This window comes from Microcaecilia unicolor, chromosome 10 (genome assembly GCF_901765095.1).
Source record: "Microcaecilia unicolor chromosome 10, aMicUni1.1, whole genome shotgun sequence".
Lineage (NCBI taxonomy): Eukaryota > Metazoa > Chordata > Amphibia > Gymnophiona > Siphonopidae > Microcaecilia > Microcaecilia unicolor.
The window spans coordinates 22,121,310-22,136,688 of record NC_044040.1 but is presented as its reverse complement, the minus strand read 5'-3'; the positions used below and the strand labels follow the sequence as shown (position 1 = coordinate 22,136,688).

Genomic DNA, 15,379 nt, shown 5'->3' with positions numbered 1-15,379 from the left:
AGACTCACATATTGCACCCTTTCTCAGATCATTATACATTAAATTACACTGGTCCCCACACAGATCTACTAGATTCGCAAGGCCTGAGCTGTGTTTGCTAAATCCGCACTGACTCTTTCTCATTAAGCTATGTTTATCATATGACCAGTAATTCTCTTCTTAACAGTTTCCATCATTCTGCCAGGCACCAACATCAGGGCTTGCTAGTCAGTAGTTTCCTAGGTTACCTGGTAAACCCTTTTTTTTTTTTTTTTTTAATTGTCATCACAATAGCCGCCCTCCAGTTCTCTAGTACAGCGGCAGATTTTAATGATAGGTTACCAGTTCCAGGTCTGTAATTTCATATTTAAGTTCCTTCAGAACTCTGGGGTGGATACCATCAGGACCTGAAAATTTACTACTATTTAGTTTCTCAGTTTGAGGTAGCACCTCTTTCAGATTCACAGTGGTAATATAGGCAACCATGATATCTCATCCCAGCCGCAGAACCCCAACCGCTTAAGGAAATGAGTGTCAGCCTGGCCTATAACTCAGGCAACACATGTGGAATCAGTGGTATTATTTTTGGCTGCCACTTTTATTTAAAATTAACATGATGTGACAAAATCATATAACACCGGAGCAGTATAACAGCACCTCAACCAGCAAAATATTGAATGCATTTTTGCACCACAGCCCACCATGGAACCAGCAAGGCTGTTACTCTCTCTGCAAATCTCCAAGGTCCCCACTGTTTACCCTAACCCAGGGAGCCCAACCACAGCCACAGCCAACCTTGCTAGTGCTACACAGCATATCAGGGTTCTTCTTACTAACTGATACCATAGGAGCCGACTCTGTGGGTGCTTGAGCACCCCCAATATTAAGAAAATGCATTGTATGTTTCCAGGGAAAGGTTATTTCTACTGAGCTTAGCACCCCCAATAATTTTGAAAAGTTGGCTCCTATGACTGATACCAGCCATGAGGGCTTCCCTGCTGCGATCATATATAGTTCAAATGTCCTAACTTATCATCTGTGGCTCAGATACCCCTGCCAACTGTGACAAATAGAATAGGGAGGGAAAGATGAGATGCAGGGTTGGCTAGAAGTTAGGTGTGGCAGTCACTGGTGAGATAGCCTAATATTGACTTAGTTACTAATAATTACTACTACTACTGCTACTACTACTACTACTTATCATTTCTATAGCACTACTAGACGTATGCAGCGCTGTACACTTGAACATGAAGAGACAGTCCCTGCTCGACAGAGCTTACAATCTAATTAAGACAAACAAGACGAATAAGGGATAAGGACAAAGAGTAGCAAGATTCCGGAATCCCAAAGAGTACAAGATTCCATGCAGAATCCCAAAGAGTAGCAAGATTCCGGAATCCCAAAGTCTGCTACTACTACTACTACTTATCATTTCTATAGCGCTACTAGACGTACACAGCGCTGTACACTTGAACATGAAAAGACAGTCCCTGCTCGACAGAGCGTACAATCTAATTAGGACAGACAAACAGGACAAACAAGAGATAAGGGAATTAAAGTGAGGATGATAAAAATAAGGGTTCTGAACAAGTGAACAAGGGTTAGGAGTTAAAAGCAGCATCAAAAAGGTGGGCTTTTAGCTTAGATTTGAAGAAGGCCAGAGATGGAGCTTGACGTACCGGCTCAGGAAGTCTATTCTAGGCATATGGTACAGCAAGATAAAAGGAACGAAGTCTGGAGTTAGCGGTGGAGGAGAAGGGTGCAGACATCATTTCTATAGCACTACTATAGGTATCTTTACCCTGAAATGGTGAATGCCGTGACAGAACATTGTAAGCCACATTGAGCCTGCAAATAGGTGGAAAAATGTGGGATACAAATGCAACAAATAAATAAATAAATAAGAGATATTTACCCAGTGAACAGAGTTCCTGGGGAGGAATGTAGGGAGAGATGAGAGTGGAGAGGTACTGAGGAGCTGCAGAGCGAATGCACTTATAGGTCAATAAGAGGAGTTTGAACTGTATGCGGAAACTAATAGGAAGCCAGTGAAGTGACTTGAGGAGAGGGCTAATATGAGCATAACGACACTGGCGGAATATTAGTTGTGCAGCAGAATTTTGAACAGATTGAAGAGGAGAGAGATGGCTAAGTGGGAGACCTGTGAGAAGCAAGTTGCAATAGTCTAAGGGAGAGGTGATAAGAGTGTGGATAAGGGTTCTGGTATGGTAAAATAACACATCTTTTTTTATTTTAAACTTTTTATGTTTACAAACAGAGGTGCCAAAAAACAAATACGAATACAATATAACACAGTAAAAAATCACAAAAGCCTGGGTCTAACAAATACAGGGGCCCTTTTACCAAGCTGCAGGACAAAGGGCACTGCGCTGGCGGCAGGGGCCGTTTTTCCTGCGCACCAGGGCCCTTTTTACCACAGTGGGTAAAAAGACCCCAGGCACACATGGCCTCCCATGCGGTAAGAGAACTCTGCAACTTCCTGTATTCCGCAAATATGGGACGCAGGAAGTTGCAGAGTACGCGGGACGCGCCTGAGAAGAGGCTCCAACGATGCGCGCTGGCAGAAGGCTAGCTATGGGAATTGCCAGTGCTGGAGGGAGAACGGCGCTTCAGGGCAGTAAAAGTGAGCAGACCACGCGGACGGGGAAAGTGGGCAGAAGAGGCTGGGTGGGCCTGGAGCAAAAGTGGCTGGGCCTGGGCCCATCCAGGCCCACCCGTGGCTACGCCCCTTATCGTTGCCTAAAGTGAGGCACCATTTATGCTCTTAGCGCCAGTGCGTTTTTCCCAGCGAAAAAGGTGCCGGTACTCAAATGCCAAGCCACTCTTCAGGGGTGAGGTGATCACTGAGGAACCCACCCCACAATAGCCAGGCCCCCTGCAACCAGTCACAGAATCTATGACCAGGCAGGTAGAGCCTGAGCTCTTTCATTAAAACTTGGGGACCATGGATCAATTTTAGCAGACAATGGAAAAGTGCCGGTACTCAGTACCCCCCAAGTACCTCCTCAAAAAAAGCCCTGCTTAGCGCTATTGTATAAAGGACACGGAATCTTTATAGAATAGTGCTCAGCGCTTACATTTTTCCACACCGATTTTTCAGCGCCATGGTGTGTGCATTTAGGCAACTCCCATTATAGAATGAGGGGTATGTTTGTGAACAGAGAGGTCGGGTGATTTTTTAAAAATGAGAGATTGTAGGTCACAGTTCCCAGCTGTGCTCTCAGCTCCATTCTGTATAAGCTTGGGCCTTCGGTATACATTTTTTTCTCTGTCAGAGAGAACTGGAGGCAGTTTCACTGATGCTGGGAGCAGATGAAAAGAACAACATGTTTTAGCTAATTTGGTCTTTCATCTTCTCTGGGATAAGAATTGTGGTGGGTGGGGGAGACCCCTGGCCATTTGACTTTCTAAATTGTAAGTTCAGAGCCCCACGGTCCCAAGTGTGTGTGTTATAGACTCAGATGTCAGAGCTGGCTACCGGCCAGCACACACAGAGGACAGGAAAATGTGTTTATAGTCAGTAAGGAAAGATAAAGAGATATGGTAAGCAGACATGGCCTGAGGTCTGAGCTCTCTGAGCATGACAAAATAACTCATAATAATATACTGAAAGGCATGCATTACTAAGGATGTCAGTTCCAGCCAGAGGATATGTGAGATCAGGAACCACAAAAGCACAATCTGAGTCACAGGAAGAAACAGTAATGACCCCACAGCTAGGGGCAGCCTGGTCTGGTCTGGAGTTTTCATTTCCCAGGTCAAGCATTCTGAGCCATGCAATGCATAGACTACACGTCCCAGAATGCTTTGCACAGTCTTGTCCCTGACTCACCTGTCCTCCAGATCTCACTTCATGGCACACGCCCAGCTCTTCCCCACCTCTGTCTACATAGCAAGAAACCCTCTCTTAGCACTTCTCTTTTCACTGGCAACCAAGTTCTTGCACCCTTTTCCTGAGTTGTTCCATCATTGCAAATCCCACTGGCATATGGCTGTTCCTTTTCTGTTCATATTTTTAAAGACTTTTTCAGTTATTAAAGTTTTAGAAGGACACTTTCCTCCTTATGGAACACAGATTATCTTCTTTCTGGCAACTTCCAACCCCAAATTCACCCTCCCCTCTTCCACCCCACAACACACCCCATTCTTGAATATCAGCTGGGTTAGAAAAGCTCTGATTAGAACCAGATAAGAACACGTTTGGTTATTTCATTACCAGAAGGACTCACATTAAGCTAAAAAAAACTTCAAAGAACTGTTTTTGAAAAAATCTCATAATGAGATCAGGGCAATAATCCAAAAGGAGGGGGGAGGGGGGTGGCCATTGAGGGAGGAGGGGGTGGCCACTACAGAACAAAGCTGACTTGTGGTTATATAAAACAGTAGCATTAAGTAAGTATTAAAGAAGGCCATACAGAGATTAATATGAGAGACTAATTACACAGATTGAGCTCATAACAGATAGTAGAGGTTAAGGGGGCTCGTTTTCAAAATAAACATTCAAAAAGTTCAGAAGGTGGCAGAAGGATGTTTTTTTCTCTCAAAAATGTCCAAGTTGCTATTTTTGACTCCCTATTAGAGCAGCAAGCAGGTCCCAGGAATAAGCCAGTGATCAGTGCAATGAACTGTAGAGAAGGGGACCCAGGCTCATAGCCCGCTCTAACTGGTACACCTGTAGTGGAACATATGAGCCCTCCAAAACACACTAAATACCTACTGCACCTACATATAGGTGACACCTTCAAACTTGAGAGCTATTGTAGTGGTGTACAGTGAGGTACAGCAGGTATTTTTCTGATCCTGGAGGGCTCACCATACAATATAAGGGGGTTATGGTGAGCACGTCCTTAAGAAACTTCAGACTGCACAGAACACAGCGGCGCGACTGCTATTTAGCAAATCGCGGTTTGAGGCAGCGAAGCCCCTCCGTGAAAAGCTCCCCTGGCTCCCGATCAAAGAAAGAATTGAATTCAAAGTCTGTGTTCTCGTTCACAAGATTGTCTACGGGGAGGCCCCAGCCTATATGTTTAGCCTTATCGACCTCCCGCCCAGGAATTCCTCCCGCACCTATTTGACTCTCCACTTTCCTAACTGCAGGAACTTGAGATATGAGCTGCTCTTTGCCTCGTCGTTCAGCTACCCATGCCCCCGTTTCTGGAACGCTCTACCATCACCATTAAAAGAGACAGCCTCGGGCTCTGGACCCCCCTCCCGCCGAAGTCTGGTTACGCCCCTGGTATACGCAAATCAATCTCATGCATATTTTTTGTGGAAATCTTAAAAACCCAACTGGGTCGTGGCCCTCAAGGACCATGGTTGCTCACCTCTACCACAGAAGAACATTTATTTATTTATTTATTTACTAAAATGTGTAGACCACATAATATGTTTACAATTAAACATACAAAATCATACACATTCTACTAAATAATAAAATACATCATCCTCAAATCAAATACATTGACTGCAAAGACTGTACTTCTTCAATTTCTCAGTTTCACAGGCCTTTCAATTAATCTTGTTGGAACGCACAGTTTTTAAAGGCTTTTTAAATTGATCTAACTTTGTAATTGACTTTAATGGCAAAGACATTCCATAGACTAGGCCCAATGATGTAAAAAAAACTAAGGACCTGATTCCTCTAAACGGATAACCCAAAAAGAGGGTACATCTAATACATTCAATGAGGCTGACCTTAAAGATCTGGTTGGTTTGTGCAAATAAAAGAATCCATCAAAACCTTAAAAACCAACCAGCCTAGTGCCCCCCCCCCCCCCCAATTATTTTTCAGGCCCTCAATCCCCTTCAGGATTTTAAATAATTCAAATCAGCATTTATGTTTACCTCAATATCATTTTTCCCAGAACGATCCTCAAAAAGATATACAGAATCATTTGTTAACATCATTAGCATGTGCCAACCATGAGTAAATGCGCCCCATAACTGGATTTCATAGTTATAAATATTAAACAGGCAAAAGAAAGGGTTAATGATTCTCCGAGTTAGTGAAGTTGTCTGGCTCTATTGCACTCTGACTGTGGCTGTTCTTTGCTGTCCCCAGAATGAGCCATCCTAGGTGACTGCCTAGTTTGCCTAATTGTTAAGTCGGCTCTGATCACCTGCAGGGCTGGATTTACCTATCAGTAGGATAGGCAAGTGCCTATGGGTAGCCGCCCCTGCCTGAGTCAATATCATCAGCTGCTATGCGGCACTACTACAGCCATTCTGTAATCAGTGGCATAACCGCAGGTGGGCTTGGGTGGGTGCAGGCCCACCCACTTTGGACTCAGGCCCACCCAGCAAGTGGCACAGCAGCGATGTGACTGGTGGGGATCCCCAAGCCCTGCCAGTTGAAGGCTCTCAGCATCTCTCCCTCCAGGAGATCGAGGGTCACTTAACTACACTCCCACGACCCCCCTCCAGTACCTTTAAATCCTTTAGGTCTTCACCAGCAGCGAGCAGCAACTCATTTTCCCTGGCTGCACTGGCCCGAGCCTTCCATCTGACGCAACTTCCCAGTGCAAGCAAGGGTGAATGAGTTGCTGCTCGCTGCCAGCGAAGACCTATAGGATTTAAAGGTATTGGGGAGGTCAGGGGCATAGAGTTAAATGACCCCTCCCAATCACCGTGAGGGAGGGGGCAATGGCAGGGACGGAGTTGTAGTTCCCACCCACTTTGGGCTCAGCCCTGCCCAAAACTGGGTGGCTGCTACACCCCTGTCTGCTATTCTTCTTTGTCACTTTCTAAACTGTAATGGGCCTGTTGAACTACTGCAGCATCTAGTGGCCATCAACAGGACTGTTGCTACCGCTGGGCTAAATAGCACCCCTAGTGGTTGGGGGTGAGGAGGCAACTGGTTGTCCACAAACCTAATGCAGCCAGGGGTATAAATCTGCTGCTGAACCCTTGTGCCCCTGTGCTGCTTCCTCTAGAACTGTTTCAAGGGCCAGTAGTTTCTGCTCCATTCTTTCAATTAATGGATTTCCCCAAGCCATAGACAAAACATAGCTCCAAATACGTGGAAACAGTTCTCTCCTGCTCCCGGTGAGCCTCTGACTTCACATGTTCTGAAAACATCCTCAAAATGGCAATCAACCAACAACTCATCTGAGCCAAACGTTTTACAGACCAACATACCTGCCAAGACTTCACTGTTCTCAAGAGGATGAAGGGATATGTGATTCCTTATTTCCACAGACTGGAGTTAGGGGACGATTAGGACGAGAAAGTGAAATGGAATTTAAATGTTTTGGCTAATATGAGCAACTTGGCCTGCGTATTCTATTCTATTCATCATTCTTCCCTTAGAAAGGTCCCGAAGTGGTTTACATAGAAAAAATACAAATTTAGATCAAATTAGCAGGCAGAAAGAAATATGTGAACACAATAAGCAAAAATAAAAGCAAGCATCACAGCAAAGTTCCGTAAAATAAAATGTTTTCAAACTTCTAAACGAGAGATAAGATTTGTTAAGTCCGACACTATGAGGAAGAGCATTCCAAGCTGGCACTGCCTTATATGAAAAAGATTGCTCAAGTAACTTTTTAGAGCAAACTCCTTGAAAGGAAGGCTACAAAGTCATATCAATGACAGAAACTCTTCCGGTATATCTCCGCAAAAAAAATATTGAAATACAAAACAGGAAATTTTAAAATCTACTCTCTTACAAAACAGAAGCCAATGCAGTTCTCTTAAAAGAGGCAAGACTTAATTAAATCTAGACTTTTTAAAAATCATACAAGACACCGTATTTTGGACCAACTGTAGTCTCTTCAACAAGCCAAGCCATTACTCCAACATAAAGTGAATTACAACGATCAAGGTAAGACAGCACTATATACTGAGTCAAAATTGCAAAATGATGTTGTTCAAAAATTAATGTACAGCTCTCAACTGCTTTAATTAAAAAAAAAACATTTTTGCAACACACTATTCACTTGAGGCTGAAATGTGAGCAATGAATCCAAGATAATTCCCCAAACTTTTGATGTTTACTCAAATAGAAGTGAAACAGGTGCAACAAGGGTCGTGAAGTCTGGAATGACTGGATCCGAGCGCCAAACCAAAGAAGTTTGGTCTTAGAAGAATAAAGTTTCAAGCGAAAGCTATCGGCTCATAACTGGATCTTAGAAATGCAAGCTGTAATTTTAGAAGAACTAAAATCTGCGTTAGGATCCATTTCCCGAAGGATAACAATATTGTCTGCATATGAATAAAGGGAGTCACCCATGTCCAACACTACTCAGGGTGCTCATAAAGATGTTAAAGACTATTGGAGACAAGGATGAACCCTGGGGGACACCACAGTTGGGGGGCCAAAACTGTGAAAGAGCACCCCGCACTTCCACCGCATATGAACAACATTGAAAGTTATGAAACCATTGTAGAACTGCCCCCTCTATTCCTAATCCTGTCAGTAGAGCTAAAAGAATATCAAAGCCTGCCGATAGATCAAATTGCAGAAGCACAGCCTTTCTGCCTTTACTAAGAACATGCCTTACCTTAGTAGTCAAAGCCAACAGCAAGGTTTCAGCACTATGAGAAGGATGGAACCATGTGGCAAGGCTGTAAAGCAGAACATTTATCAATATAGGCCAACAGTTGGGTTGAGACTATAGATTCAAGAAGTTTAGTAAACAATGGGTTATTAGCAATCAGCCTATAATTAGATGGCAGACTAGAACCTAAAGATAGATATTTTATGAGAGGTGTAAGAATTATTTTACCCATAATGGGTGAAAAAAAATTCCCAACTCTAAATAATGATTTACTAATTTAGAACTCCATTGTACTGAAGCTGGAAGAGGAGTTCTAAAAATCGAAGATGGACATGGGATTCCCACTTCAGGCACAGGCAGCTCCTTGTGACTCTGGGCAAGTCACTTAACCCTCCATTGCCCCATGTAAGCCGCATTGAGCCTGCCATGAGTGGGAAAGTGCGGGGTGCAAATGTAACAAAAATAAAATAGATACTATTGGAGATTCTACATGGAATGTTGCTACTATTGGAGATTCTACATGGAATGTTGCTATTCTACTAGCAACATTCCATGTAGAAGGCTGCACAGGCTTCTGCTTCTGTGAGTCTGACGTCCTGCACATAGGTGCAGGACGTCAGACTCACAGAAGCAGAAGCCTGCGCGGCCACATTGGAGATCTGCAAGGGCCGACTTCTATATGGAATGTTGCTAGTGGAATAGCAACATTCCATGTGGAATCTCAAATAGTAGCAACAGTGGAGGAGTGGCCTAGTGGTTAGGGTGGTGGACTTTGGTCCTGGGGAACTGAGGAACTGAGTTTGATTCCCACTTCAGGCACAGGCAGCTCCTTGTGACTCTGGGCAAGTCACTTAACTCTCCATTGCCCCATGTAAGCTGCATTGAGCCTGCCATGAGTGGGAAAGCACGAAGTACAAATGTAACAAAAAAACAAAACATGAATCTAAAGGGAGAAGTGACAAGTTCAATTTAGAAAGCAGGGAACCTACTAAACTTTCAGATATTCTGAAAAAAGTAGACCAATCCATTACAACTGATATAGAAAGGCGGTCCTCCAGATGAATACGACAAGTCTGAGATGGAATACACAAACTAGTATCTAAAGATCTACAAAGGATGTCAATCTTTTCAGAAAAATAATTTGCCGTAATCTCAGCATCAAGGCATTCCATCTTTTAAAAAGATTGTGGGCAAGAAATTAACTAGCTCCAGAGTTTAAAAGGAGTTTTCTGATTACCACATTCAGATCCAATTAAGTTAGTATAATATTGCCTTCTAGCCTTGCAAAGTTCTTGTTTATTGCAATGCATCTTACTCTTCCACAGTGATTTAGCTAGCAGTGGTTCAGACTTCCTCCAGGCACGTTCTAGTCTTCCGCACTCTTGTTTGAGTACACAAAGCTCTGAAGTTGCTGCCAGATCTACCATGGGTCTAGCGAATACCTCCAGCATGCCTGTTCCCTATGCTACCAGGATGATAAAAACCATCACTAGGTAGGGCAAGTAATTGTAGGGGGTCCAACTGAAGCTACGGGTAATACAATGCTCTTAATTCCAGCCCCACTCTGGGATAGAAGAAGGAAAAGAAAAATATAAGGCACAAGACAAAAACATTTTCAATTCTTATGACTAGCTGACCTGAAAGTAAAAAAAAAAAAAAGGCAGATAACTGTCTAAACCTATACTAAAAATAAGTCCTCCCCAAAGTTGCCCACTAAGGGGCATTACACTCCCCTTAGGTGTGCCCCTTCAGCAGCACACCTCAGAAATCGTGCACTAAAATGCTGCTTCCTAGGCCGTGGATGATGACACGAGTGAAAAATGGAGCCAATGCTGCACTGCCGAGTCCACCATCCAGACTAGCAAAATGGAAACTCAATTCTATAACTGAGAGGCAGTGCTGAAGATGGTTACAAAGTAAGCCTGCCAAGTGCAGATAATCCAGAACTCTGCTCCCTCAGAAATGGCACACTAAAGTGATTCCTAAGCTGCGGATGATGCTGTGAGTGAAGGCGGGTCCAACATCATACCATCCAGGCTAGAAAGATGGAAAGTCAATTCTATCATTTAGAGGCAACGCTGAAGATGGTTACAAGGTATGCCTGGCAAGTACAGATAATCCAGAACTCTGCCTAGGAGGTAGAGGTTGCATTGCTGGACTGATTTGTTACTCTTCCCACAGGGGGCACATCAGATCTAACCTGCGAGGGTACTGCCCAGCTCAAGGCAGAGGAACTAAAGACAAGCACTGGCCAGGGAGGGGAGCTGAACCCTGACGCTGCAGAGGCTTCGCTTAGGCAAGCAGCACCAGCGCATAGGTTTTCTGAGAAGAGACTGCACAAGAAGTGCTTCAGCTCTTTGCCTATTGGTCAGGGGCTTTCAACCCAATCCTCAGGACGCAACTAGTCAATCAGGTTTTCAGGATACCCACAATGAATATGCATGAGATAGATTTGGATACAGTGGAGGTAGGGCATGCAAATTTATCTCATACATATTCATTGTGGGTATTCTGAAAACCTGAGGAATGGGCCAAGAAACCCTGCTATAGGTTATTATTATTATTAATAGCATTTGTATAGTGCTACCAGAAGCACGCAGCACTGAACACCTGACACAGAGAGACAGTCCCTGCTCAATAGAGCTTACAATCTAAAAATACAGACAGACAAGACAATTAAGGGTGAGGGAAGTACTGGGTGAGAAGGAACAAGGAGAGGGCAATTGAGCAGAGGCTAGGAGCCAAAAGCATGCTTAATGAAACAGTTACAAAGTTGTTGGGAGAGATGATACATTTGATTAAATTGACAAGTGCTTCAAAGTGGTACTTGTCAGCTATCGTTGTCTAGGGTGGTCCCGGAGTCCAGTTCACAGAGGACTGCAAAATACTCATCTTCAGGGAATAGCAATAGCCTTGCATTTTTAAAACTCTTCATGCAAATGGTCATCCTCAATTGTTCAATAGCCTTATAAAAGTAGAGCCTCTACCCTGCTATTTTTGTTTCTTTTATCACCTAAATGTTGTTTCTCACAGGCTAACAGTCCGTTTCTACTTCCTGTTATATGTTGTGTTAGAGGTAAGAATGTGCTTCTGTGGTATCAGCCATTATTTAGGATAATTGCTAAATTTATAACTTCAGAGATAGTGATCCCGCCTTTCCTTTCCCTAACCATTATTTCCCCCCCTCCCAACACCACCACCACCACCCCACCAACCCATTCCTTTAACCCTATCCTATTCTTTGTCAACACTCTTAACCCCCTTTAAATAAAGGAACAAAAAGGCTGCAGCTTTACTGTAAACAGTTTCAAACGCAAAAAGAAATAACCAGATAACTTAGCCCAAGCTACATCAAAGCCACCAAACTTCATTAGCATCCATAACCACTCGCCGCTACAGCAAAGTGGCGTACATGTCCCTGGCCCCGCCTCAGCCAAGCAAGGGCCTATGGTGCTGGCATGTCCCTCCATGCCTGATTATTCATCCAGGTCACCTGACCCTTTGATTACTCAAGGGGTTGAGCCAGAGACCCTGTAGCTTGGGCTCCCACCTGCTGAGATAAGGCCTCACCCTTGACAACCCCCCTTCAAGCCCTCAGCTCTACCGGCCGATGAGGGAGGGTGGGTGGGAAAAGCCACCTCCAAGGAACAGGGAAAGAACCCTGTTCCCTGGAGGCATGCCAATAAATAAACTTCCTTTTGACCCACCTACCCCGGAGCAACAAGACCTGCTCAACCAATCCTGGCTGCCCACGGTCTGGCTTACTTTTAAACTACCCTATAGCCAGCAAAGCCAACGATCTCTTCCCTCCCCCTCCCCGATCCTGAACCTCATTCTGACCTGCTCACCTTCCTAGCCTCTCGCTGAAAGGGAGGGCCCAGTACTGATGTGCTTTTTGCATTTACTAATGATTTTAGATTCTCTGATCATCTTTTTGTTCTCTTTTCAAGCCACATAAAGGTATGTCTGCATCAAGAGCTGCAATAGCTAGGTGGTTGAAAGACGCTATTTATTCGCCTTACTTGCTGTCAGGCAAAGCTTCTTCATTGGACCTTAAAGCTAGTGGCCTACTGGTTAGGGTGGTGGACTTTGGTCCTGGGGAACTGAGGAACTGAGTTTGATTCCCACTTCAGGCACAGGCAGCTCCTTGTGACTCTGGGCAAGTCACTTAACCCTCCATTGCCCCATGTAAGCCGCATTGAGCCTGCCATGAGTGGGAAAGCGCAGGGTACAAATGTAACAAAAATAAAATAGATACTATTGGAGATTCTACATGGAATGTTGCTATTCCACTAGCAACATTCCACGTAGAAGCCTGCGCGGCCACATTGGTGATCTGCAAGGGCCGACTTCTACATGGAATGTTGCTAGTGGAATAGCAACATTCCATGTAGAATCTCCAATAGTAGCAACAGTGGAGGAGTGGCCTAGTGGTTAGGGTGGTGGACTTTGGTCCTGAGGAACTGAGTTCAATTCCCACTTCAGGCACGGGCAGCTCCTTGTGACTCTGGGCAAGTCACTTAACCCTCCATTGCCCCACGTAAGCCGCATTGAGCCTGCCATGAGTGGGAAAGCGCGGGGTACAACTGTAACAAAAATAAAAAAATTATGGGTGCCTTCAAGACCGGCTCTCGGGCTTAGTAATTCCAAGGCAGCCTCTACTGACCCCTCTATTGCAGGCCTCACACTCTGGAAGTAGGAAAGCAGTGAGGGTCCTAAATCTCCCAAGCAAGAATCCATTAACCTTACACATGATTTTGCCCTGATGAAAGCAGGCTGAAAAAGTGTACAAAAAGAGCGTGCATGACGGGTTCTTAATAAAACTCAGACGGGCAGCCCCATGTCTCGCTGTATGGCACCCTCCCTTCTGCACCCTGAGGAAGATTTTTCTCTGAGAAGACCCGTTTGCTCATTGGAGACAATCACAGACAGCTGTGAAGCAGAGCAAGGAAAACCAGCGGTTTCCCAGGATAGGAAAACTCTCCCACATCTGGAAACCCAGGGAATTCTCTACAAACATCTGTCAGGGATCATGTTCCTGGGTAACCACTCCAGGAGCAGGGGAACCAAGCAAGGACAGTGCACAATTCTCAAGTCCCAAATCAGGTAAGCAGAACCAAAGTGATGACAAGGAGTCTTAGCAGGTAAGCTAATGAAAGAGGCGAGTTCACTCCATTGCATCCCAATGTACCAGAAACTCCCCCCAGGCATCTAGCACTAAATTAGGATAGAGAGTTTTGGAACAGGGTCCTTGCAGGGCATTTGGGGACAGTAATGCAGAGACTGTACAACACAGTATTAGAGCCACAGTCGGGTTGCAAATACTTTTCATTGAACAGATTAAAGGACATTGATTCTATTTTTTTTCCACCATAGGTGCCAACTTTTGGAAATGATCAAGGGTGCTAAACTCAATACAAATTAAACCTCCCTGAACAGTGAAGGAGTTTGCTCAATAGTGAGGTAGACCCACAGATATGAGACTATCACATCGAATGCAAGACAGTTCATCACCCCAGCATCAATTTGAATTATGTGCTGGATTCAGATCTCCAGGGAGACTGGTATGCTTTAAGGGAGGAGGGGGGAGGGGGGGAGTCAAACCACAGCACGGACTTACCATTGTCATCAAAATAATTCAGAGGCAGATCTGTACCCGAATTCCCAGTCTCCAGACTCAAGAGCAGCCCAGGACCCAGCAACGCCTGAGTTAGCAGCACACAGCTCAGCCAAGACATTGCCTTCCTAGGCAGGCTCAGGGAAGGGGAAAAGAAAGAGCAGCCTGCAGGCTACCACCAGAAACAGAGCCAGCAACTCCCAGGAAATATCTACATTAAAAAAAAAAAGTTACAAAAAAATAAAGTCCTGAAAAAGTTGCTGAAGACGTGAGTTTCTCCTCTGTCTTTCCTTGTTCTTGCTCCCCACTCCTCTCCCCTGCCTGGGCTCTTCCTGCAGCCCTGAAGGATGGAAGGGGGTCTGTCTGTGCACTCCCCCAGCTCTCCTCCCTGGAATTGTGCTGCCCAGCCACCTCGGTACCTCCTCTTTTGGACTAGATCTCTTCTTGGTAAAAGGTGCACCTACCCTACCCCCCTTCCAAGAAAGAGAAAGCTGCAGCTGTAATAGGATCCTTGTCTGGTGGGTGGGAGGAAAAGCCAGCACTGGATTTCTGTTTAATCATTTGCTTTTCCAAACCCATCTGCCAGGCAGTTACATTCAGAGAGCCTAATTCAAGTGCTTTTTAACCCCCTCCTGGAAGCACACCAAGTCAGTGGAGTTTTCAGGATACCACAATGAATATGCATAAGATAATTTGCACACACTGGAGAAAGCCACAGTATGCAAATCTGTCTCAAGCATATTCACTTACAATATTAGCTGGTACCTGAAACAATAAAGAGCAAAGTGACTTTTCCAGGGTCACAAGGAGCATCCTGGGTAAACTAGAGTGGAGCTGTGTTAATACACTTGAATGAAGAGAAATGCAAGGAGAGGCAGAATTTGAACCCTGGTTCTTGGTCCATTGCTGTGCTTCTGGAGTCCTGCATGCATTCATTTTTGACAGAGGGGCTCAGTCAGTAGCTTATCAATGGAGTCCACTGAAAAGGTAAACCTGAAAATGGAAATATGTAAATGAGGTGACTCCCAAAAATCCATCTAAAAAATTCCAGCTGAGCCCCACAATCAGTGCAAAGGTATGAAGTACCCTAGGCATCTGAACCCCCCACTCCAGTTAAAAGTGAAGGCAATGGGGAAACTCATCTTCCTTCCTTCCATCTTCCACAGTTCCCCCTCTCCTCCGATCCCTATGTCAGCCTTGCTGGGGTGACAGATGAAAAAAGAGTGAAAGAGTCAGAGTACCATCAGCACCAGTTTCTTTTCCA

General features: G+C 44.7%; 1 protein-coding gene across 1 annotated transcript in view; it reads right to left on the bottom strand.

Moving 5' to 3' along the window:
- The window catches only part of KCP (kielin cysteine rich BMP regulator), a 198,599-nt gene extending 184,062 nt beyond the window's left edge, over window positions 1-14,537 (bottom strand). The window contains exon 1 of the mRNA XM_030216418.1: window positions 14,119-14,537. Coding sequence (XP_030072278.1) covers window positions 14,119-14,236 — 118 coding nt within the window. The 5' untranslated portion in view covers window positions 14,237-14,537. The remainder of the gene's footprint in view (window positions 1-14,118) is intronic.
- Between the last annotated feature and the right edge of the window lie 842 nt (window positions 14,538-15,379).